The 24,725-nt window shown below is 41.7% G+C and overlaps 1 protein-coding gene across 3 annotated transcripts in view; it reads right to left on the bottom strand.

Moving 5' to 3' along the window:
• BABAM2 (BRISC and BRCA1 A complex member 2) overlaps nucleotides 1–24,725 on the bottom strand; it is a 406,624-nt gene that overhangs the window by 167,863 nt on the left and 214,036 nt on the right. For all 3 annotated transcript variants that reach the window (XM_059405362.1, XM_059405361.1, XM_059405360.1), the window contains one exon: nucleotides 10,549–10,658. In XM_059405362.1, the coding sequence (XP_059261345.1) occupies nucleotides 10,549–10,658 (110 nt within the window). The remainder of the gene's footprint in view (nucleotides 1–10,548; nucleotides 10,659–24,725) is intronic.

The following is a 24,725-nucleotide window of genomic DNA, read 5'->3' as shown; positions in this document are numbered from 1 at the left end:
TTTAAAAGGCATTCAACTCATCATTTATTCACATGAAATACTAAAAAGTATTACTTTTTATCTGTGCAGATCTATGAAATTTAAGGCACAGTTCTCTGAGTTTTCACAAATGCGCAGAGCTGTATATCCACCACCACAATCATGATACAGAACAAATAATTCCATCATCCTAAAACAATCCTAAAAAAATCCTTGTGCCACCCGGTTCTAGTCAAGCCCTCCTTCTGTTCTTTCATCCTTATGGAAAAGGTGTTTTGGGTTTGTTTTGTGTTGTTGTTGTTGTTTGTTTGTTTGTTTTGTTTTGAGAGAGAGCATGGGTGTGTGGGGTAGGGGGGCAGTGGGAGAGGGAAATCCCAAGCAGGCTCCATGCCCAGTGCAGAGCCCATCACAGGGACCAGAGCCAAAACCAAGACTTAGAAGCTCAACAGACTGAGCCTCATGGAAAAGATTTTGACTAAAAACAGGTCCTCACACTTGAAAGGGATGGGAATAACTGCCACAAAGTACTGAAGACCATCTTTTTCATAATTTTACGCCCCCTTTTTTACACATTAGTCTCTACTTTAGTAGACCAAACCCTTAGTCCCAGGGTTTGACAGAAAGGATTAAAAGAGAAGGAAACTGAAATAACAGGATAGGAAGAAATAAGACTTGGAGGAATTCAGACTTTAAGACAGTATGAAGGAAAAAATAGTAGAACTTGATGAACGATGACAATAGGTAGTATTAAAATAAATATATATGCCTGGGAGATACAGGAAGAAAACCTTCAGTGGGATAAAGCTGGTAAGTGATCATTTGTGAATAAAAGTAATGAATTTTTCTCTTTTTTTAAAGAATGATAAGATCTGATTTGATTAGAAAGCCCACTCTGCCTACAGTGTGGCAACTAGCTAGGAGCGGGAAGGAGTGAGCATGAAAGACTGGTTAGAAGAGTATTTCAATAGTCCAGCTACGAGACAACAGTAGCTCAGATAAGTTATCCCAAAGGGGGAGGTTTTAAAAAACCACAAGAAGTAAAAAGAACAGGAAAAAGCAGTGGAATATTGTGGAATATCATTCAAAGAACATCTACAATCACAGTCAATACTTGTAAAAATCTAGAACAGTCAAGACACAATTGCAGCATATCTCACAGGATGGCCTGCAGTCGAAACACCTAACTCTGCTGGATAAAAACTGTTAAACTACAATAAGTATACTCCCAAAAAAGAACTGAGGGGACTCCCTGGAAGTACCTATCCCTGGTCCTGTCATCTGTGGTCTGGAAGTCTGGGATACAGGGTATGTAGGCCGCTGTCAGTGTGCTGAGCACGGAGCCTTCTCAGACAGGACGCCAACAGTTTGCTCCCCTGTCTTGAAAAGAGCCATTAAGGGTGTTTCAGCAAGGAAGTGACATGCACAGAGCTCTGCTTTCAAAGGATTAATGTGGCCAACAGTGAAATACGCAGGTCTGAAACGGGGCTGGGGAAAGGGTGTGCAGATGAACATGAGATACCACAGAGGCAAAATCAGCCAGCAGTTGTGCAAATACAGGCAACCATGGTGCGGGGAAGGTCAAAAACAGGGTGCCTATGTGTCATGGCCATGAGCACGAGGCTAGTCACACCATTAATAAAGATAAAGAACACAGGGGAATTGTAGATTTTGGAGGGGGGAATGGGTAAGTGGTGGACCATAATTTACTCTTAAAATATTAAATCTCAAACTTCGGTGATTATTCTTGCATGAGAGGGTATAGAAGGCATTAAAAATGCAGAACTGAAATCTAGAACAAGGATCCTTAAATAAGGCTTGTGGATTAGCTTCAGGGGCAGGTGTGTTACTCTCAAAACTGTATTTGAACTTTCTGTGTCTGTTCATTTTCCTGGGCTAAGTCCATGAACTCTCATCAGATTTTCAAAGAGGTCTGAGTCAAACTGCTACTCCTTTATTTTTTTTTTTTTAAGATTTTATTTATTTGTCAGAGAGAGAGAGGAAGAGCACAGGCAGACAAAATGGCAAGCAGAGGCAGAGAGAGAAGCAGGCTCCCTAGCCGAGCAAGGAGCCCGATGTGGGACTCGATCCCAGGACGCTGGGACCATGACCTGAGCCGAAGGCAGCTGCTTAACCAGCTGAGCCACCCAGGCGGCCCAATCTACTACTCCTTTAAAACAGTATGTCAACTTTGGATACTTTTAACCTTTGGTGTTCTGCAATTTCAGATGATGTGTCTAGGTGTCAGTTTCTTTTAATTTAGCCTGTTGGAGGCTCACTATATTTCCTCTACTTGAGGATTGGTATCTTCCATCAGTTCTGGAACATTCTAAGCCATTTTCTCTTCCACTTTCTAATTTCTCTGCTCCTTCCTATAACACAGCCTCATGTTCTTATTAACTACCACTGTACATCTCAGACCTTCCATTGAGGAATATTTTCCTACTTGTGAATAAATACAAATGAACACTACATAAAACAGTAGAGTTTTGCTGTTGAAATATAGTGCAAAATTGAAAATCATAAACTTCCCATCTTCACTGCAGAAAAAAACGCTGCACAAAATCCTTGAGATGTTCAGCAGAGAGGCGCTATGCTGATTTTTTAAACGAAGACACGTTATGTCTTAGAATTTAGAGCTCATCATCATGCTGTAGACTGGAGAACAGTGCTTAGGAGAAGCAAGGCACAGAACTGCCCACAGACACAAAATAATTCTGAGATAGAGCTTCGGGGGCAAACAAGTTTAAGAAACAAGTACCCGTGAGATCTGAATTATCACAGACTTATTGTATACATCTTCTTGCAAAATGTATATTTTTCTGCCCAAAAAGAGAGCTAGATAAAAACATTGATACATCACCAACTCAGGCAGCTGGGGAGGTAGGAGTTCTACACCAGAATGTTTCCAAAAATATGCTATTTGGGGGCTGATTGATTTTCTCCCCCAACTAAATTCCGTTCTGGTTCTTTTTGGTAATATTTCAAAGTGCAGGCTGAGCTCTTGATCTTTTGGGAGGCACAGGCAAGAGAAAAGGCCAAACTCACTAATGAAAACTTGCTGAACTTACTTTTCAGAATTCCATTCGAAGTCACGAAGAACCCTTCTGGCCCTGCTCCCAGACTAGTAAAACGAACATCTCCAATCCCTGGAGGCTAAGATAGCTCGTTCCACTAAAACCAAATACACATCTCCTGACAGCTGGTTGTCTTAGCATACTCAGGACTATATATTTATCAAAGGGGAAAAAAAAACCCCTCTAGGAGCACAATATTTATTATAGGATTATCTCAGTGACTCAAGTAAACATGAGTAAGGCAAAATTAAACCATGTTTACTATGATGTTCTATTACTTAAATCCTGACACAAAATCACCCCAAGAGATCTAGGGTCTTATTTCTTAAGACAATTGACGTAGGTTAAAAAAAAAAAAAAGAAAGAAAGAAAGGAAGGCAAAGAATTGTCTTTTCTTTAAAATCTGTTTAGCTACACAATTTTTCTAATTACTTTAAAAAAAAAATCTTTCAAGCATCTACAACAAAAATTTTCCATCCTGCTAAGATGTTGAATTCAGCACAAAATTTAAATAAAAATCACAAAATATTGAATTTGCTCTTGTTTTAAAAACTTACTTTATCTGATATATCTGAATTTTATATCCATAATTTCATTAAACCTCACCCATAATTCTAAGTAGTATTATTTTCATTTTTAGCTCCTCCCAGCCCTTTCCCTAGGCCCTTTAGGTAAGTTTCAGTTTAGCCCAGTCTTTTTGGATTACAGGCTATACAAATGTTGCAAGTGACCATGTCTGTGGCCAGGCACACTGTGGGGCAAAAGACAGGGAAAAGAGGGTTGGAAAGGTCACAACAGGAGGAGATAACAGGTCACGAAAGATCAAAAGCATATTTATCACCTTCTAGATTCAGCTGATGAGCCACTCCCAGGAAATAAAGCTCCACCTCTAGGAAACATGACCAGGGGTCTGTAAGGGAAATAAGCCTGCTGGCTGGGCCTCCAGACACATGTACTTTGGAGATCACTATCCTCTGTAGCACAGGATCCAACAGGTCCCCAGCCTGCTGATCCGCCAGCAAATCCAGACAGTGGGAACCGAAGCTGAGCTCGGGCAGGGCCAGCTTGGCAGAACACGGGCTGTGGCTCACCAGCGCTCCACTGATGGAAACAAAGGAGCACCCTTAAGGAGTGCACGGTCCACAGAAAGACTATAACACCAGAGGTATGGACACAGGTGGGAAAAGCATAAAACATAGTCTTGCTGGGCAGGCAGGTGGTGGTCAGGAAAAGTTCCACAGGGGATGAGGAGAACTGAGAAGATCTATGAGGACAGACAAAACTTTGAGAGATTCTATAGGAAAGTGAAATAAAATTCAACATTCTCATAGGAGAAGCAGCCCAAGCAAAGGTATGAAAGTGAAAAAACAAAAACAAAAACAAAAAACAAGGTGTGTTCACAGGAAATCCCAGAAAACCAGCTTGACTGAACAAAAGGAAACACACAGAACTCAGATCAGGGTAGAAAGGTCAGCTGGGACGACAACAGAAGAAGTTTTGTGTGTCACAGAGAGATGCATACTTAATTCTATTGGTGATGGGGGGCATTAATTGTGCTGGACAGGGAAAGAAATTATATGACCCAAACTTCCTTCAGGAAGACAGTGACAGCTCCAGGCTGGATAAACTGACATAGGAAGGAAAGTTAAAAGGCCATCAGGAGACATAGCAACCGAAGGACTAAACTAGGAAATGACAGTAGGAATGACCAGAAGGACAGATATAATGGAGAGAGGATTTCTAGTACAAAACGGGGGTTGGCTAATGCCATTTGGAGGCAGCACCTGGACACCTAAGAAACTGAGAGTGTCCTGAATAGAAACAGGGCTGTAGGGCACCTGGGTGGCTCAGTGGGTTAAGCAGCTGCCTTCGGCTCAGGTCATGCTCTCAGGGTCCTAGGATCGAGTCCCGCATCGAGCTCTCTGCTCAGCAGGGAGCCTGCTTCCTCCTCTCTCTCTCTCTGCCTTCCTCTCTGCCTACTTGTGATCTGTCTCTGTCAAATAAATAAATAAAGTCTTAAAAAAAAAAAAAAAGAAACAGGGCTGTAAGGAAGAAACCCTGGTTTCCTGGAGGAATGAGGAGTTTGGCTGCAGACACGTCCAATCTCAGCTGTTGAGTGAACACACGGACAGACATGTCTATCAAGCGGCTAGAAAAGCTAGTAGGAAAGTTGAGATTAGAAATGGGGATCTGGGGGGGGCATCCACAAAGAAGTAGGGCTCTGGAGATGAAATCATGGGAAACATAACTTAGCATAATGTAATGGGTTGAAAAGGGAAGAAGAGTCAGTGGAGGGTACCGGGAAGGGTCTAAGAGCTCCAGGTTACAGAAGAAAAGAGATGTATTCTAGAACATGTTAGGGATACTATTGTGAGGATCAGAGGGATGGTTGAGTGAAAGCAGTTTAAACGTCTGAAACTACTGAACAAATATATACTTGGGATTTTCACAGTCGCGCAAGTTTAATCTCTAGGAAAGCCACTCTGTGCTGGAAGAGCCAGGCTTCCCAAAGTCTTCCACAAGGTCCCCGCTCCACTGAGCCAAATGGAAACGGGATTTTGTCCTGCCCTGAACTCTAACAGTACTTACCAAGTCAAATTTTGGTGTTTGGGACACTCAAGACCTGCTACCTAGGCATTGTCCCGTGCCGAAGCTGCAGGGGGCGCTTTTCTCTATGACCCCCTTGGAGGAGATGAACTGGCAAGTGAGGACTGACCGACCTTTGCAGAGGACTCCGTGAGTGGGGCTCAGAAAGGCTAAGTGTCTTGAGCCAAGACTGTCAGGTAGTCAAGTGGAGGAACCGGGGTCCCCTGGTGCCAAGTCTTATCGTGCCTTTTCTACTAACACACGAGTTGGGACTTGCCCTGTCTGTTCTGATTCCCTTTACAATCAAGCAAACTAGCAAGGGCACGGCCAAATCTCATTTATCTTGATTTCCTCTGAAGCACCCAGCCAAGGGCCTGCCACTTGGTCAATTCTTGTGCTTTTGTTGCTGAAAGTACTTGTGGGCACGAGGGCCTCCCTAGTGGTGAGCGTCTGTGGGCTGCTCAGCTTTGAGGACGTATTTCTAAGGCGGACTGTAACTTAACAACAAAAAGTTCTAAAAACAAATTCTGTACTTGTGAAAGATGCCACCTGGTCTGCCTCAGGGGCTGAAATCCTCTTTTTATGCACCGAGTGGGAACAGCACAGGGAGTGACAAGCTGGCTTTCTTCAAACCACTCCCACCAACAGGCTCAAGCCAAGAAATGGGCCCACACCTTTCGGGAAAGAGAACTGCCCGTTTCACCTCTGGTGTCACTGCTGCCAACAGTCTAAGGAGGGAAAGGTAGAGCAGGTTTGGTGTCGGCTCTAATGATGTAACCTCACATGGCCGGCTTGACTGCCAGAGGAAAAAATAGGCAACTGGTTTAGAAACTAGGTTTTTTTTCCTTCTCTTAAGAGTCAACCAAAGTCTATTTTGCACAACTGACTACTAGCTGTTCTGTTTTGTTTAATGAACTGTACTTAGTGTCCCATTTACCTGGCTGGTTTGGGTTCCTTGGAAAACAATATATAGAGAGCCCGAAATAAGCGTATTTCATAAACGTCCCATGTGCGAAAAGAATGCAGTTCTTGGAAACTTCCCTTTGCAAGCCACACACGTGCACAGTGGGAGACCAGGAAAAAACATACATCCAAACACCATAGAGGCACACAGTCAGGCTCCAATGTCGCCAGAAACACCAGAAACTCTTCCAGGATCCTGGGCAAAGAGACAGACTGCTGAAGCGGGGATTATATTTTAGAGCTCTGTTCATTATAATACACTTGGGAGTTTTCAATCCCATGTCTCTGACAGATGTTTCCTTTTGTGGGGATTGTCTATTTTGAGGACATTTGGTAACCATGTCCCTAGAAACATTCAGGGTACAATAAATGGATCCTTCTTCCGACATGTGAAGACAAGACCCAAAGTAGCCTTTTCCCATTTCTGAGACCAGTTAGTGTAAGCATAATATTCCTGCCCACTGCATGGACAAGTTGGGGCAGAGGGACATAGCCAGACTGAAATGAGGTATTTCCCAGGCTCAAAACACCTTTCCGTGCCCACGGAGAACAGACAGAGAGAATGCATCTTTTCTTGCCAGTTTTCACCTAATGTGGATCAGGCCATTGATGCACATTACTGTTGACCCACACTGATCAGGCCTGGACCCCTGCCTGTCAAATGTACTGCATGGGGCTTGGAACTTCCTAGAAAGAGCCATAGCAAAAGCCAAAAAGAGTACAAGCCTCAGCTTAGCACAAGCGTCTGGCCATGGCTTTGGGCGTGGCCACATGGGATGCTTTCCCCATGACTCCTGAGAGCACTCTTCAAGTCTGAGTCAATAATCAATGCTTGGATGGCTCAGAGTTGACAGGACAGTATGAAACACAGAAAACGAGTGAGACCTTAACACAGTATCAAAGACCAGTCCCAGTTCGCCTCATTCAGTTCTTAAAATCTATCCTATGACCTTGGCCTACTGAAACGACATTATCTCCGTTCTACACACTGAACTCTGCATGAGTTAACCAAAGATATTAATAACTTTAGTAACTATGTAAGCCTTAGAAAGTTACATACGACAATCTGACCACTTGCCATTTTAACCTCTTCTTCTGAAACCTCATTTTCTTTTTAATTTTTTATTTTTTATAAACATATATTTTTATCCTCAGGGGTACAGGTCTGTGAATCGCCAGGTTTACACACTTCACAGCACTCACCAAAGCACATACCCTCCCCAATGTCCATAACCCCACCCCCCTTCTCCCAACCCCCTTCCCCCCAGCAACCCTCAGTTTGTTTTGTGAGATTAAGAGTCACTTATGGTTTGTCTCCCTCCCAATCCCATATTGTTCTGAAATCTCATTTTTAAAACTCTACTCAAGGATATAAGAACTTCTGGCAGTTTTCACTGGTACTATAAAGGCAGTTCTACTAAGCGAATCTCTATCAACCAGGAGAAATGTTGACTCTCAGTGCAGCGTTTTCCAGTTTTCTTGTAAGAATTATGTACTGACCCAGAATACTGCCAACCAGGCTCCCATTCCCCCTGCACTACATTTTTGCAAGACATTAACAAAATGAAAAGACTTGTTCCTGCCCTTACGTAGTCTGCGATTTAGTAAAAGATGGGAAAGCAAATATGCGTCGCTAACTAAATCTGTGATGAGCAGATTCTAACTGATACAAATTCAGTATTGTAAGAGCTCACAGGATGGCCAAAGAAGGCAGCTCAATGGTGCTCAGGAGAAATGGCAGGGACAGGATTTAGAAAGGTCTATATCAATAGGAAACGGGCGTTAGGGAAGGCATTGCACACGGAGGTGATAGCTTTAGCAAAGGCACACAGGCAAGGGCACACAGATAAATTAAGAAACGTTCAAGTGATGGAGTCTGGCTGAATGACAAGCTAGTGAAGGGAAGAGCATTAGAAACCGATAGGGAAAAGTAAGAGGCATAACATAAAAAAGTTCGTAACATAAAAAAAGAGGGAGGACATAGTAGGAAAGCTACATTTTACAGGAAATAACTTTTCAAATATAACCTTCACTGATAATTTGTCACATCACATCTCAGATTTTTAGAGGGAGAAATATTTTATTAGCAAGTTTATTTGCAAACTAGGTGCAGTAACTTCCAAGTAAAATAACGTGGGTGCTGGGAAAATCATTTTTCCAAGTTGGCAAATTCCTGTCTGCAGCTTAACTAATTACCTACATCTTGCAATGGTTGCATTGAGATCCCTCTTTCCTCATCACCAACATACCTTCCTGATTTATCACGTATGTACAGTGACAACTTAGAACTAGTATCTGCTCACCTATTGACCCATCCTTGCCTTTTCTGCCCCAGCCTGTCCTAACCACTCGCTCCCTCACGCATTCTTCTCCTATGAATGCCATCAATAATGACAACACGTACAGCTGCCACTTACCATAGTGTCAGGCACTGCAATTAATGCCTTAAGAACAGTGTTTCATAAAATCCTCAAAATATCACTATAAAATAGGTAATACTAGCCCTATTTTGAAGCAAGTTCAAAGATATTAAATATTTTACCAACTGGTAAGTGGCAGGACCCTGGGCTAGGCCCTCTTGGCAGGACCGAGAGACCTGGCCTATTTACCTCATATTGCCTCCAACATTCTTTGGCGTCTTTGCCAATATGGGTTAGTATCTTCAAAAAAAATGAAAACATTCAGGGGGCGCCTGGGTGGGTCAGTGGATTGGGCTGCTGCCTTCAGCTCAGGTCATGATTTCAGTGTCCTGGGATCGAGCCCCACATCGGGCTCTCTGCTCAGCAGGGAGCCTGCTTCCCCTTCTCTCTCTGCCTGACTCTCTGCCTACTTGTGATCTCTCGCTCTGTCAAATAAATAAAATCTCAAAAAAAAAAAATTGAAAATATTCAGTGAATGCCTGCTACTGTAAAACCCATCCCAGGTGCTCTCAGAGGTACACAAATAAATAAGAGAATGCCTATAGATTACTGGCACCCCTAGTCACCCATGTGGGACAATGAACATCTATGTCTTCTTGCAGTGTGGAAGACAGTATATCCATGATTCACAAAGTTGAACAACTAGGGCCAGAGGGAGTAAAAATGACTCAGGATATGAATGTTGGACGGTGACCACATCTCACAGACAGAAATCAGCCAACCCTGACTGAGATTTGGAATCACATATTTCAATCAGAATCTGTAAAAACTCTGTCTGCCGATGAAAAATCTGTCCTGTCTGAAGCTCCCAACCAAATCTGCCTACAATCTATTTTCAATGAACCTCAGCTTCCTTTGAAGTAGAATAAGCTTCTGAAGCATTTCAGCCAACAATAAGCACATTGCGAGGCTAGCCCCTGTAAAATTCATCACCAACGCGTCAAGGTACTAGGTTAAAACACAAATGTGGCATCAAACTGCTTGTACCCCAGAGCCTGAAAGTCATGTACAACTATAGAGCACTATTTAGACACAGAAGAGAAATTCAAATGTGTCATCTTTTAAAGTTATCTGCTTTTTAATATCACCATTACTGACTTCAGAATAAGCTTTTGCTAATATTTTCAGGAGACTAGTTACATTTTTACAAATAACTGTATTACAAAAATATAAGACATTGGCTAGGATGCTGCTGAGCAGTCCTCTTTAGGCTATAACCATATGTACCCGGGGAACATTTGGAAGGAGACGCAATTTCGGATTCCGCCTGCCTACTCATCTCTACAAAGGTACGGAATTCATATCACAAGTTGCACAACTAAGACTCATCCAAAGACTGCAGTGGCAAATACTAACTGCATTTACTCTGCAATCTAAACTCCCGGTACAACTCATTTTTAAGAAAATGAAAGTCAATGAGGAGAAATCACTCCACGAGTTCAAGAGCGGCCAAAGAATTAGCAAGATATGTTTGGCTAACAAGGCGAAACACCAGGCTACATAAAACTAATGACACTGATACTCACTGTTCAATTCGGGGTGACAAGTATAGCTTGGGATACACCTGAGTGGCTTCGGTGTCCTCGAAACTGACAGAAAGGAGGGCCACGTCTTCTCCAGGGTCTTCATTTACATCCTTAAGCAGGGAGTGGAAAACAAAATATCGTTAGTACCTGCTCTCCTACCATCTTCCCGGTGCTGAGCTCACAGCCCACTGGCATCGAGGTTAGAGCGTGCCAGGTACCTGGGTTTGAAGCTAGCAGCTCTGCATATCCTTTGCAACATGCCAATCACTCCCTAGAGTGATGGCTGTCCAACTCTCTGACCAGAGCTGACCACCGTGAGAAGACTCCCACCTATCTTGTTTGTTCTGACATTCCAAGGGGGGAAAAGTGAATCTGGCAACAAACAAGAATTAGTCAAAAGCATAATTAACAAATAGCCGTAAACATGTTGCCAATGATATATGTCATGTCGTAATTTTTTAGAATATATATAAATGACTTATGATTTTCTTTTTATAGGAAGAATAGGAATTATGAACATGATTTGTATCATAAGACAAGCACAAAATCTCAAAATACCCAGTAGTTTTATTATATATACCTTGATAGGATAAGTTACTTAAATAGCAAAAATTCCCAAGAAACATATCACTACAAACTGTGCCACTGTACAAGCAAATGGCAGGGGGTTACATACACATCGACTTCACAAAATAACTGCACATGATTCATAGATGAATCACAAGACATACATATCTTAAAAGCCTGGTTATAACAATACTATGAGACAAAAACACTGTTGATCCAAATACATACAAAAAAACATTGAGAGGTTAACAACCCACAAGAAACTGAACTGGTAATGATAAAGCTAAACGTCCTGTAACTTATAATTTAAAAGCAAGGATAGTGATAACCGAATGCCGTAACTAACTTAAGCCAACGCTGATGAAATGTCCTGAGTCAAAACTGGGATTTATAGGTTCACGATGACTGCCAAGCACTGAATGTTTGCCAGACTTCCGAATAAAATACTGAATTAGCATAAATTCTAGTAGCATGATGGTTTTACTTTGTGAGTATCAGATTTTAGTAACCCTTCATCATTTTACCCTTGGTTGGTAGTGGCTCTAAGTCGAATATGAATTTTTTGAAAACTTAACAGGACTGCACATCTTTCACACTTAAGGACTGGTAAGAACTGGCCTGTATTTCTGGGTTGGTTCACAGGTCCTCTGGAGGCCCCACTTGCCATCCTAGGAGGGTCCCAATCTAGACTTTAAGAATCACTGCCCATGCGCACTGAGAACCACAGAATACACGGTCCTCGTTTCTGTCTGAAACTAACCTCACCTCTTCCTTTCCTGTATCGTGGGAAGCTGGCCATCACACTCATCCAGCTCAGCTCTGACATCATCCTCACTCTGCCTTCTGTTGTGCCTACAGGATGCACGTGTGGCAAGTACACAAAGGGGCAAGAACCAGAAGTCTTTTCCGTCTTAAAAAATAAAAACTTTAAAGAGGCGCCTGGGTGGCTCAGTCAGTAAAGCATCTGCCTTCAGCTCAGGTCATGATCCTGGGGTCGTGGGATCGAGTCCCGCATCAGGCTGTGTGGGGAGCTCAGTGACGGGTCTGCTTCTCCTTCTCCCTCCTTCTGCCCCTGCTCATGTGCACACACTCACTCTCATAAATAAATAAAATATTTAGAACATAACAAATAGGGGTGCCTGGGTGGCTCAATGGGTTAAGCCGCTGCCTTCGGCTCAGGTCATGATCTCAGGGTCCTGGGATCGAGTCCCGCATCGGGCTCTCTGCTCAGCAGAGAGCCTGCTTCCCTCTCTCTCTCTCTCTGGCTGCCTCTCCGTCTACTTGTGATTTCTATCTGTCAAATTAATAAATAAAATCTTTAAAAAAAAAAAAGAACATAACAACTAAAATAAAAATTCTAAAAGGAAAGAAAAGAATCATGCCGGTCTCTATACCGCATTCTCTCTCCTCTCTCTGCTTTCCTTCACAGACTGCTTGAAAAGTTGTCTGCACTGGCCCTCTCTATTCCCTTCCTTCCCATTATCCCTGAGCACAGGAGAATGGCCTTCTGACCCCGCTAGGCCATCGGGATTGCCCTCCCCCAGGCATTCATAAAACATAGCAAAGCCCTCTGTGTTTTATCTTAACTGATCTCTGAACAGTATTTGACATGGACAATCTTTTTCCTCTGGAAATACTCTCAATTTCCTGCTTCTAGGAAGCTACACTCTCCTCATCTTTTGTCTCTGGAACCACATCCCCCCCCCTCTTTTCAGCTTTATGATTTTTTATGCTTTTACTTCTCAATTATTTTTTGGTGTTACATGACAAAACTTGGGCTTGTTGTAACAAGTCAAGCCATGCAGAAGTTTATAAGAAAAAGCTCTTCCACACCACCCCCCACTTTTAAAGGTAACTAATATTAACTGTGTACGGAGCCTCAAACAGCTTTCTCTATGCTCATAAACACATACACTCACTTGCATACAAATAGCTCTTTAACCTTTTGTTTTGTTTTCCATAATGGAATTGTATTATACATATCACCCTACCAACTGCTTCCTAAATAGCCACATAATATTCCATGCCATGGATTTTTTTTTTTTTTAACCATTCCCCTAGCAACAGACATTCAGGTTGTCTGCAGTTCTTAGCCATTTGATAGTATTACATTAAATGTGCTCATAGAAAGGATATATGTGTATCCTTTCTTAGTGGGACTTATATTCGATTGTGAGCTAACACAGAGCTTGTTGGATCAAAGGTTATGAATATTTTACATTTTAATAGCTTAAGATTATTTTTCTAAAAATTTTACAGCAATTACATTCAGACTCCTGAATTTGCATCAGGAGAGAGCACCTGCTTCGCTCGCCCTGAATAACTTGGTAAGTCTAGCTGCTGTCCCTTTGCAGTTTAATGCTGGTGGTCTGACTGCTGGGAAAAGGGGTCTCGGATGAGATTCAGCGACTAAAGCCGAGCAATGTTTTACTTGCCTACTGGTCATCTCTGCTGTCACTTCTCTGGTCAAATCCTTCGCGCTAAAGCCTCTAGGACTTTTCTTGCTCTTGTTGTTTATTGGGTTTTATTAACCCTATCTATCACATGTGTTATTAATATTTTCTCTCAGTCCAATTTTTGGCTTTTTACTTTGTTTAGGGACTCTTCTGACCACACAGAAAATTTAGATTTCTACAGACTGGTCAATAACTGTTCAATAACTCTGAGGTTATTTTTTTCCCAAGCACTTCCTCTAACATTTTATTTTTACATGTACATTTGTAATACCTCTGGAATGTGTTTTTAGGTAGTATGGTTTAGGAAGTACATAAAAGAAGGACCTTAGTACAGTGCCTGCTCCATGTTTGCTGAGTGAGTACAACAGTAAACAAATTAATGCTAATTTCTAACCTTTATTCTCCTTACCTAGTGCTTTTCAGGAACCTGCTTTATAAAAGTTGCTTCAGCAGTCGCATCTGGAAACTCAGTACTGACTCCTTGCTTCTGCCTCCCATAATATACCAAGGTCCCTAGAACTAGTGGTTTCAAAAGGAGAGTCAAGATTGGGAACCCGAGTTCATCTCTCATTTCTTGCTCTTTGACAAATGATAAAGTATTCAACCTTGAATGTTCCTTTCTGTAAAATGAGGATGGAAATGTTAAAAAATACTTAGAACTCAACAAATAGAAGCTATGTAATTCTGTAACACACCTCCAAGGTTGAGGCTGAGTTTGAAAATACTCACATTCAGAGAGACAAATTCATTTTATGATCTAAGTATAGAAGTGGTCTTCTTTAGAGTCAGATCAGTCACCTTAAAGTAAGATAATAAAAAAAGAACTAACAACGATTTTCAGATACCTTCCCCCAGTGACTGAGTTTCCTTGTTAAAGGTCAAGGCTGACTACATGTCACAAAACCTGGCTAAAAACAAAAACAACAATCTGAGAACGACAATTATCATATAATCCCCCTGATATGAAGAATTTGAGAGGCAACATGGGGGGCTTGGGGGGTAGGGAAGGAAAAAATGAAACAAGATGGGATCGGGAGGGAGACAAACCATAAGTGACTCTTAATCTCACAAAACAAACTGAGGGTTGCTGGGAGGAGCGGGGTAGGGAGAAGGTGGTTGGGTTTATGGACATTGGGGAGGGTATGTGCTATGGTGAGTGCTGTGAAGTGTGCAAACCTGGCAATTCACAGACCGTACCCACAGGGCTAATAATACATTATACGTTAATAAAAAATAAAAATAATAAAAAAAGAAAACACCAAAGATACATATTCAGAAAAAAACAAAAACACTGCAAAAAAACTAGAGGCCACTGAAAATCTTTTTAATTAGTAGCTTCACTCCATATACCTATGGATATTTTATTTTAATTATCTCCCTTCCCTACTTTTTAACTTCTCATTTCACTGCTATTTAAGCAAAGAAAAGAAATGCTCAGAGACAGTCCTCTAAACAAACGGAATGACCCTGGTTTATATAATCAACATTTATCATCTGGCATCCTGCAAAGAGTACATGAAACATTAGTCTGAATAGGAAAATAGCTGTTTCCAGGAGTTCCTTTTATGAACTACTTTTAATATAATCTACTTGCTTTGGTGTGACACATGAGTTTCCCTTGAATTGGTATTTGATTCCTAATGGATACCTAAGTTTGACTTTGAGTGCTTAAATAAGCCCAAAGAGTTCCAAAAATACAAATCCACACAGTACTGTTTCCAGTTTCTGCAACTCTAACAGGCTTGTACATGTGTTCCTTCCCATCTGGGGAATTATAAAAGAAGCTCTTGTACTGTGGTTCTTAGAAGCTAACATTACAGATGATTATTGTAACCACTAATGGCAACATTTGGAAAGCAGGGGGAGGTTCTAGTGTAGTAGGGGACATTTAAAAATGCACAAGTATACATTTTCAAGGCCTTCTATCTGTACCATCTAAAAAGTGCAGCAGGCTAAAATGGGGAGAAAGATGTCGAATCTGCTGAAACAAAAAAAGAGTATTGCCTCCTACCTTTACAAAGGCATACCAGGCGCTGACATACATATGGCAAGGCAAATATGGCCATGATATTTTGCTGAGACTCAACAATGATTTGGGCTCAGCACTTGGCTATAGAACAGCAAGGGGCTCCTATGGCTTATAGTCAATATTCACTTATTCATTATATATAGTGAATACAGTGGTGAGTTCCTTGCAGGCTGGGCGCTCTTCCTGTTTGTTTTTGTATACCCAATGTCTGAAAAGCACGTATATGGCAAACTGGTTGGGAGAAAAAAAAAGAAAACTGAATTAATGCAGGAAAGATTGTAAGAATGAGTAAATGATAGAGTTAAACAGAAAGTACATTCAGTTAGAAAGATTCTTAATACTTATCTCATTCTTCCTTAAATCTATGACTACTTAAGATTTTGTTAAAGAAAACTCAAGTCTGAACCACATATAAGCAAAAGACGCACCTACTAATAAGAGTTAACATTCTGGATAGGTCATAACGGCTTATTCGTGTAACTATTCTCAATTGGAGCTCTTTACAAATATCAAAAGGGTGCAGGAAAAAACAATGATTAGCCTTGGAAACAAAAGTAAACACAAGCACAATTTATCATTATGCTGTACCCCTTTGATATGCTAATTCCAAGTAAGGCTAGCAGCCATTAAACATGCCCCTATATGTTGAATGTTGATGTCAATATAGGTACAAACTACCAATTAACTACTGCTGATAGACATGAGCTGAACAATAAATATTACAAACTACAGGTCACGTAAGAAGGCTGTAAAAAAGCCACTGTATTCCTCAATTCAAAAGGCTTAAAACAAAGCTGTAATCATTACTAGCAAAACCAGTTCGTAGACAAAAGGACTATAAAGAAGCCACCACACAGTAGGTCAAATCAAATAGGAACTATTTTGAGTTACACTTAAATGGGATTAAACAAGACCCACTACTGATCACGAGTCTCAGAGTGACTAAAAACTAGGTTTCAGTAAGCACCTCATTATACAAAAGCTATCAGTTTTTGAAAAACTGTAAGCAAATTAAAAATTTTCGAAACAGATTCTTTATTTTTAAATACTAAGTGAGATTTGTACTTTAGAGGCACTGATGTTTTGATACTATGGATTCATTGTCAAATTACATAAATCTAGATTTTTCAAAGTCAAATTTCTTCAAGTAGGAGAATAAGACTCTGGGAGCGCTACCATTCATTCATGCATTTAACAAAGTAAATAAAATATACATAGCATGTTACAAATGTTATGGAGTAAAATTAAGGCAGAGAAAGGGAAAAGGAGTAGGGAGGGAATGGAAGATTAAAGAGAGAGGTGACGGGTGGTTTAGGGTTGCAACATTAAGACAGGAGACTCAGGATAGAAACATCTCTTTGTGTTGTCTATCAACAGAAGCAGTCCAATCAAAATCGGGTTTGGATTCTATCAGCATTAAGACAGGACAATGAATATGCCAGAAATGGAATTAAATTTAAGCAAAAGAAAGACTGAAGAACAAGGAAAATTATGTACATAAGACCTTAGTCTCACTGCTAAGGGGTTTCTGGCCAGTAAAGACACTGGTCATTTTGGAATGACCATTTCCTTGTCACCAAAGTCCTGGGAAACGTACAAGTGCCAGGGAAAGCAATAGTCAGAAGGCAAAACAAACCCAAGGGTAAGGACACTGAGCCAAATAGAGGACGTAGAGAAGTAAGTGGGTGCCATGTCTGCCTCTTTTGCCTTTGGTATGGATCCCAACCCTGAGGCTCCTCCTTTCCACGCAGAAGGGGATGGAGCGCAGGGGGAGGGGTTCCAAAAGCCTAGTTACAGCCTATCTCCACCAAATACTGAGTTCTCTGCTGAAAACTCCTTTGATATTTTGATATCTTTGATGAAGGAAGCATTTAAGAGAGTTCCTTCTGATTTGGTTTCTCGAAATTGAAATGGGAGTAAAAACAATCTCCCAGCCTAGTCTAGTCAAATGGGGCCATTCCCTATATATTTTATCAGACCTTGACTTAACACTTTTGATATCAGCCATCTCCTTATCAAAAAGCTCTTTCTCTCCTTTTAATTGACATGGTTTTAATTTCTTTTAACTCTCATTGTAAATTTACTTGCTCCATTAAGATTCTTTTCAACTGCAATGTAATCTATGCCCACCCTTGGCAGTTCTCAGCATGTTCTCCCTGAATTTCCCTCGATGTTCAAGCAGTATGTAGGTTATATTCCAAATAGATTGTGAATTTCTTAAAGGTAGGGTAGAGATCTCCTACTTCCTATTATGCCTAATAAAAAGAACTGATATTTATTCATTGTTTACTCAGCAGTCATTTTGCTTAGTGCTTTGTATGCATTATCTTACATAATCATCATAATAGTCTTTTTTTTTTTTTAAAGATTTTATTAATTTATTTGACAGAGAGAAAGATCACAAGTAGGCGGAGAGTCAGGCAGAGAGAGAGGAGGAAGCAGGCTCCCGCTGAGCAAAGAGCCCGATGCGGGGCTCGATCCCAGGACACTGAGAACATGACCTGAGCCGAAGGCAGCGGCTTAATCCACTGAGCCACCCAGGCGCCCCTTAAAAGGTATTTTAAGATTTATTATGTATTTGCAAATAAAGAAACTGAGGCTGAGAGACATTAAATGTTAAATATGAGTTCTGAAACCATGTATATTGGCTTTGAACCTGGACTCTTACCCACAATGCTATGCCCCCTTGCATGCTGCCGGGCACAAAGAATGGACTCAGTATCAATGCCCAGAGAAAGGTATAAAAACCTTGAAAACCTATATGCAGAAAAGATACCAGAGATTTATTATACACTTACTTGTTCTTCATTTAGTGTCTAAATCTGGTATGTTCCAAAAGACCATGAACATCTCAGGGAAACATTATTCCCTCTGTACCCAAGTAGACAACCTGGCCTACACCAGACACATAACGGGTATTCAAAACAAGTTAGGAAGTATATGCTTTATGTGTTTTAATGATTTTAATTAATTTAATTATTTTTATTATTTTGTAAAGATTTTATTTATTTATTTGAGAGAGAGAGGGCGCGCAAGCAGGGGAAGCGGCAGGCAGAGGGCCGAGGAGACTCCCCACCAAGTGCGGAGCCTGATGCCCGACTCAATCTCAGGACCCTGGGATCATGACCTGAGCCAAAGGCAGACGCTTAGCCCACTGAGCCACCCAGGTGCCCCTACTGTTTTTTTGGTTTTTTTTTGTTTTTGTTTTGGGGTTTTTTTTTTTTTTTTTTTTTTTGAAACTGTAGAACAAGAAATTAAAATCCTTAAGAGTATAAAGACTAAGAGCTATAAAGGTCACTATGCCAAATAAATTGTATTCATTTGATGTCTTTAAACAGACCCAGTTAAGAAAGAAGGATGGCTTCTCTAAGAACACCGCAGAGGCCTGTGGAATTCTAAGCCATAATACCAACCTTCTTTCAATTACGTATGGTTAGGCACATTCTATGATTAACTAACTATACTCAGTGAAAATAGACAGAGCTGATTGTCAGGTCAGGAAAGGGAAGCTGCAATGTTCTTGAAATAGCCAGCTCTTCGAGGGTGAGTCCAGGACACCGGGATAGAGCTGTTGTCACCTACCCATGTTTTCTCAAAGGGACATCTTGAGTTCATTACTACTAGATGTTATGATACACTATGGGGTTAGGGTTTTTTCCTAATTTATATCTTGCTCATTATTGTCATAAACAAAGACCATTTCATTGCTTTCATTTATGTAGGAATCTGCTTGCAAAGCTGTACTTACCCTTAACATGTTGGTTATAGCTTCTGTTTATAAAGCTAAAGTGAAACACATGTTGTACAAATAAACTCTGGAAGAAAAAAATCCTGGCTCTTTTAAAATAATAATGATCAAGATTTCATTGGTCAAATCCTGCCCCCTCAGTTATCATACCTAGCAGATGTAGCCTTGCCATCCACCAGCTTTCTCTGACCAGTCACAGCACTGTCACTCTGAAAAGTGTGTGAAATGAAGCCTTTTCTCCAGCAAAGGCCCAGAGGAGGGGAGGAGAGAATCTCTGCCAAGGTCCTCACTAGAAGCAAAGGACGTCTCCTTGCCTCTACCTCTTTCTCTACTCGCCGACATTTTTAGAGAAAGATTGTGGAATATGGGATTTCCTCTGTTGTCCTAACAATTGTGTTCTTAATGAGTCCAATAAGGAGCTGAGTTTATTTAAAATAAACATCCATTTCTGCAACTCTTTTACAAATCATACTGAACCACATCTTCAGATATCCTCTGTGCTGTGATTGTGCAAACACCTCCTGATACAAACCTTGTGCCAGACTTATAAACCAACAGCAAGTTTCACTCAAGCAAGTGTGGAACAAATATGAACACCACTGACCACATCTCCTGTACATCTCCATAACTTAAAGAAAAGGGAGATATTGCTTTTACATAAATAGTTAATATCCCTCTTGATAAGCGAAAGGAGCACAGAGATAAAGTGGTAATGGATATAATGGACACCCGTGACAAGGCTTGCCTGGCACCTTCTCTTCTCCTGGGAAGTCCCTCTCTCCTCCAGACCCAACACTCGTGCTCCTGATCAATCTGCCTGTTCCTAGCCCTTCCAGTCCTTTCCTCAGGATCTGTGAACTTGCGAGCCAAGGGCAGGCCAGTCCCTGTGCCGAGGCAAAGGAAAGTGTCAGCAGTCCTATTCCCCATACGTGGAAGGGGCGAGGCTCTGGTGGGGAGAGAAGAAAACCAACACGTGGAGAGAAGTAGGGACGAATGAGAAGAGAGTCTTGGCACAGGATCTACACCCCCTTGGTTCCCAGGCTCCTGGTCCAGCTGTGTCCTGTTCCTGCTGTGGTTTGGCTCCTCAACCTTCTCCTGGCTTTGGGAAGCTCATAAATCGCCCTATCTCCTTAAGCCAGTTTGAAGTGGTTCTCCTTTACTTATAACTAACATTTTCTCTTGTAAATGATTAAACTAATATAGATGATCACCATGGCAAATCTACAGAATTAAGTGCTAAAATGAGACTTCCACCCCTGGGCTAGCGGCATCCCCATTACGTACTACGGAATGCTGGGCCCCAACGGGAACCCAAGAAGGACTTTGAGGACAAGGCAAAGCAGCAATTCCCTGCTAGCACCAGAAGCAAGCTCTGCTGGAACAATCTGTAGGCAGCACCAGGCCCTGGCTACAGCCAGGCTACATCTTTGGGTTCCCCGCTTCTCATCCTGATGGACATCAGCCCATCCCAGGTCGTGGATGAAACACTTTGCACTCTGCTCTAAACCCCCTAGACCTTGTCAGTGAGCAGAAAGGCATCAGTGGTGCCAATCCTAAAGGCAGAGAATCCATAGAAGCGGGCCATTTGAACACATGAAGTGTTGTGCAAGTTTGTCAGGCAACTTAAAAACTGCATAAAAATGGTGAGTTTTTACTGACAGAAATAAAAATTTTTTGCAGTGAGTTTACATGTTTTTGTTTTTTCCCTATGATGGGCTAAGTGTAGACATTACGGAAAGCAACAGGTGTCCACGGCTTTGGTAAATGTATGGGAAAGCGCCAAGCACAGAAGCACGCATGGAGAAGGTGCTCAGTAAATGTCACTTTCACTTTTCTTCCTCCTTCCAGACTCTTGGCCTGACAGCATTTCCATGACCATGCTAGTAGTCTTCCTACTACTAAAGCTACCCCCTACCCCTTCCTCTTCAAGTTTCTTTGAGTTACAGGGTTTAGAGATTCTTCCCAGGTGGTTCTTCAAGTGAGGACAGAAGGAAAAGGCGCCCTACAAGTGCGTAACACCTTGCACCCACCCACCTGGCAAGTCACTTGGCTCAAACTGCCCGGTGCCCATGGCAACTAGGCAATCAGTTACTTCCAAGTTCTTTCAGCCACCTGGCACCACACCCTCATTAACTGAAGACAATCGCAAACCACAGGTGTTAAAACAGAGAATGGAGCCTACCAGCAACTCTCTCCTTGAAGGAACCAGAGTTCTGATTTGTATATTGGTGTTATCTACAGAACCTAAAGGGCAGAGAGGAGCTGTGAAAAACACTGGGGAAAAGGTTGGCCTCTGGAACTGGCTGGAAGAAAGGCTTGGTGCAGAAGATGAGCTTGGAGAAGCAGAGAAAATACTGCACCTTTCTCTGGACTTCTGAATCCACCAGCATGTACAATGGCCTGCATTCAAGCCCCTCCCAGCTGTCTTCCCCCACCCCACTGACACACACAGGTGCCCACACTCCAAGCCCTCTTGACTCAGCCTCTCAATCCTGAATGCCTTTCTCTAGCCCACCAATCTCCCAACTCTACGTATTCCTTCCAGTCTCATTTGGGCGCCATGTCCTGCCATGAGACTTCTTGACTCCACTCTCTGATGCAATTGTTTCTCCTCTGAAATCCTACCGGTCTTTAGCCACATCCTTTATACTGTAACATTTGATGGATTCTTTTATATTTTAAATTGGTATTTTGTATTTACTTAGCTATGTGCTCTTATTATATGATGGAGTTCTTTTAAGAGCCATTCCCAGTGCCTAGCGTGGTGCTTACCACAAAAATAGGCACCCGATAAATATTTAGGAACAAATGTATGAAGATATGCATGAAAGAAAACTACATGTGCTTGCCAGTGAACTACTGATCCAAACGTGGGTTCCTCCAAGTAGAGTTCCCTAGTAGGAAAAGCCTATGTAGATTATTAACTTGACTTTCCAATATTAATCAGTGGGAGCACATTTGGGCAGAATGAGCCACTTACCCCTGGGTTCAGATCACCCCAGGAATAAGAGGAAAATTCGAGTTCAAACACTTAACAGAGAGAGCAAACCCTGCAGAACAGAAAAGCAAGAAAAATCTCTTTGGCATTTCCTAATAAACTTGCAACAATACACCATGTGCTGTCATTAAGCCAATACTCATTTATGACGTACCTAGCAGGTACAGACACTTTGAAAAACACAGTACGGAGGAAAAAAAAGAATTGCAAGAAAATTGCAAGAATTAGTTCTCCAACTCAAAGGGGCAGATACATGTCAACACATGAAGGTAAGAGAAGTTTCTTCCTTCTCCTTCCATAAGAGGTCCTGTAAGGAAGTGTGTGATTAATCATCAAAAGTCCTGTAAGGAAAGGCTGAAAACCTCATCAGTTGTTCCTGTGCATTGAGAATGAACCCAGCAGACTCTTTTCCTGGCCTGAGAGCCTCTTTCATGAGAGGAGATACAGAAAGCAGGAAAGTAATGGGTAAACCAAGAGAAGAAATGCACAACTTATCAAAGTGGTAAAAGGCAGGGAAAGAGGTTTTGGCTTTTCCAGCTGTTACCCAGGGAAGACAGTCAGACCTCTTCCATATCTCCAACTACCTAGTTCAGAATGCACAGACATGGAGGCCAGTACCAGGCTGGCGATGCAGGTGCAGCTTCACAGGCGTGAGTGGCAGCACCCGAAGCCTGGACGAGCAGAACCTTGTTACTCAGACCAAGAGGATCAGTTTCACCCGGAGATACTAGACTTCCTAGGTGACTTCTTTATTTTTTATTTAAATAAAAACTTTGTTTTTTACATTTAAATTCAATTTATTAACATACAGTGTATTATTAGTGTCAGAGGTAGAGGTCTGTAATTCAACAGTTGTATGGAACACCCAGTGCTCATTACATCACGTGCCCTCCTCAATGTCTTCTCCTGGGAAGCCCCTCTCTATTCCGGACCCAACACTTAGTGCTCCTGATCAAGCTGCCTATTCCTAACCCCTCCAGTCCTTTCCTCGGGATCTGTGAACTTGCGAGTTCACAGTTACTCCAGTTACTGGGGAATGGACAACCCACAGTTGTCCATCCCCCAGTTACCCCAGTCCACCACCTCCCGCCCCTCCAGCAACCCTCAGTTTGTTCCTGGTGATTAAGAGTCTCTTACAATTTGTCTCCCTCTCTGATTTTGTCTTGTTTTATTTTTCCCTCCCTTCTCCTAGGATCCTAGGTGATTTCTGTGAATGTTCAAGTCTGAGAAGCACTGGCTTAGAGAGCTGGCACATAAGGAAAAGAAAATGGGTCAGAAGGGGAAGACAGAACTGAAAAGAGAGAGAGAGCCATCCTGTGACTCAATAGGAGGAGAAACTATGATGTTTCCACTGGGTGAGGAAAGTAGAAGTTCTCTTAGACAAATAAAAGTAAGTATCTAAGACATCTTCCCAAAACTCATGGTTAAATGGAGGAGAGCACGGTGGTGGGAGCTGAAAAGTACAAATATACTTCTAACCGGCCATGTCCACATCTGTGGGGGAGCAGAGGACATGAGGACAGAGCTGACACTGTTGGGTCTGGCCCCTGGCGTCCGTGATGATGGGGAAATGTGCCATAGGTATAATGACACGAGTGAGGGGTAAACAAAATCAAAGAATGTTAAAGGTAAAAAACCCCTTCCTAACGCTTCTCCCATCCAGTGGTTATTACTCTGTGTTCTAGAGAGCGAGGGGTCAAGTGCAACTTATGAGTTTATGTCTTAAGAGCGACTACTAATTCTATCTGTTTTTGCATACTGGACCCTGGGAGAAAGACTGTGTTTGTAAAACTGTTGCCAGTATATTAAAAATAAAGTTTGTAACCATCAATTTCAACACCCATACTTCACAGATCTACAGATGGAGAAACTGAGATAAGGGAAGTGATTCGTCTCAAGTGCAGAGCTAATTAGTCACAGGGCTGAAACTAAAGCCCATGACTGCCGATTTCAGGCCTCAATGCTTTTCTCCACGCCATCATTCTGCTATACCCAAATCTGCTTTGAAAACTCTTTGTCACTTACTAAATGAGCCCGTGTGAATTAAAAAGGAACTCTAAGATCCCAAAGAGGAGGGAATTATGAAGAGTGGAAAGATTCATATGGGGAAGAATATGTTATATTAAAAGTTCCCCAAATGTAAAACTGTAAATGTTGGATTTAGCATAACTATTGAGTAGGTGGCTTTGTAAGAACGTTACTAATTATAGAAGTGCTGATGACCAGACTTAGAAGAACTATAAACTGAGTTAGACTTTATCACTGACTTGAGCTAGTGAGGAACATTTCTTTAATTTCTGAACTAATAACAGGTTTACGATAGACCAATTAACGAACGTTTACCGTTTTGTGCTTGTGAACAGATATTGTGACATTTCA

This window comes from Mustela nigripes, chromosome 7 (genome assembly GCF_022355385.1).
Source record: "Mustela nigripes isolate SB6536 chromosome 7, MUSNIG.SB6536, whole genome shotgun sequence".
In the NCBI taxonomy this organism is placed as follows: domain Eukaryota; kingdom Metazoa; phylum Chordata; class Mammalia; order Carnivora; family Mustelidae; genus Mustela; species Mustela nigripes.
The sequence above is the reverse complement of the archived record's forward strand: the minus strand, read 5'-3'. Positions and strand labels throughout refer to the sequence as shown.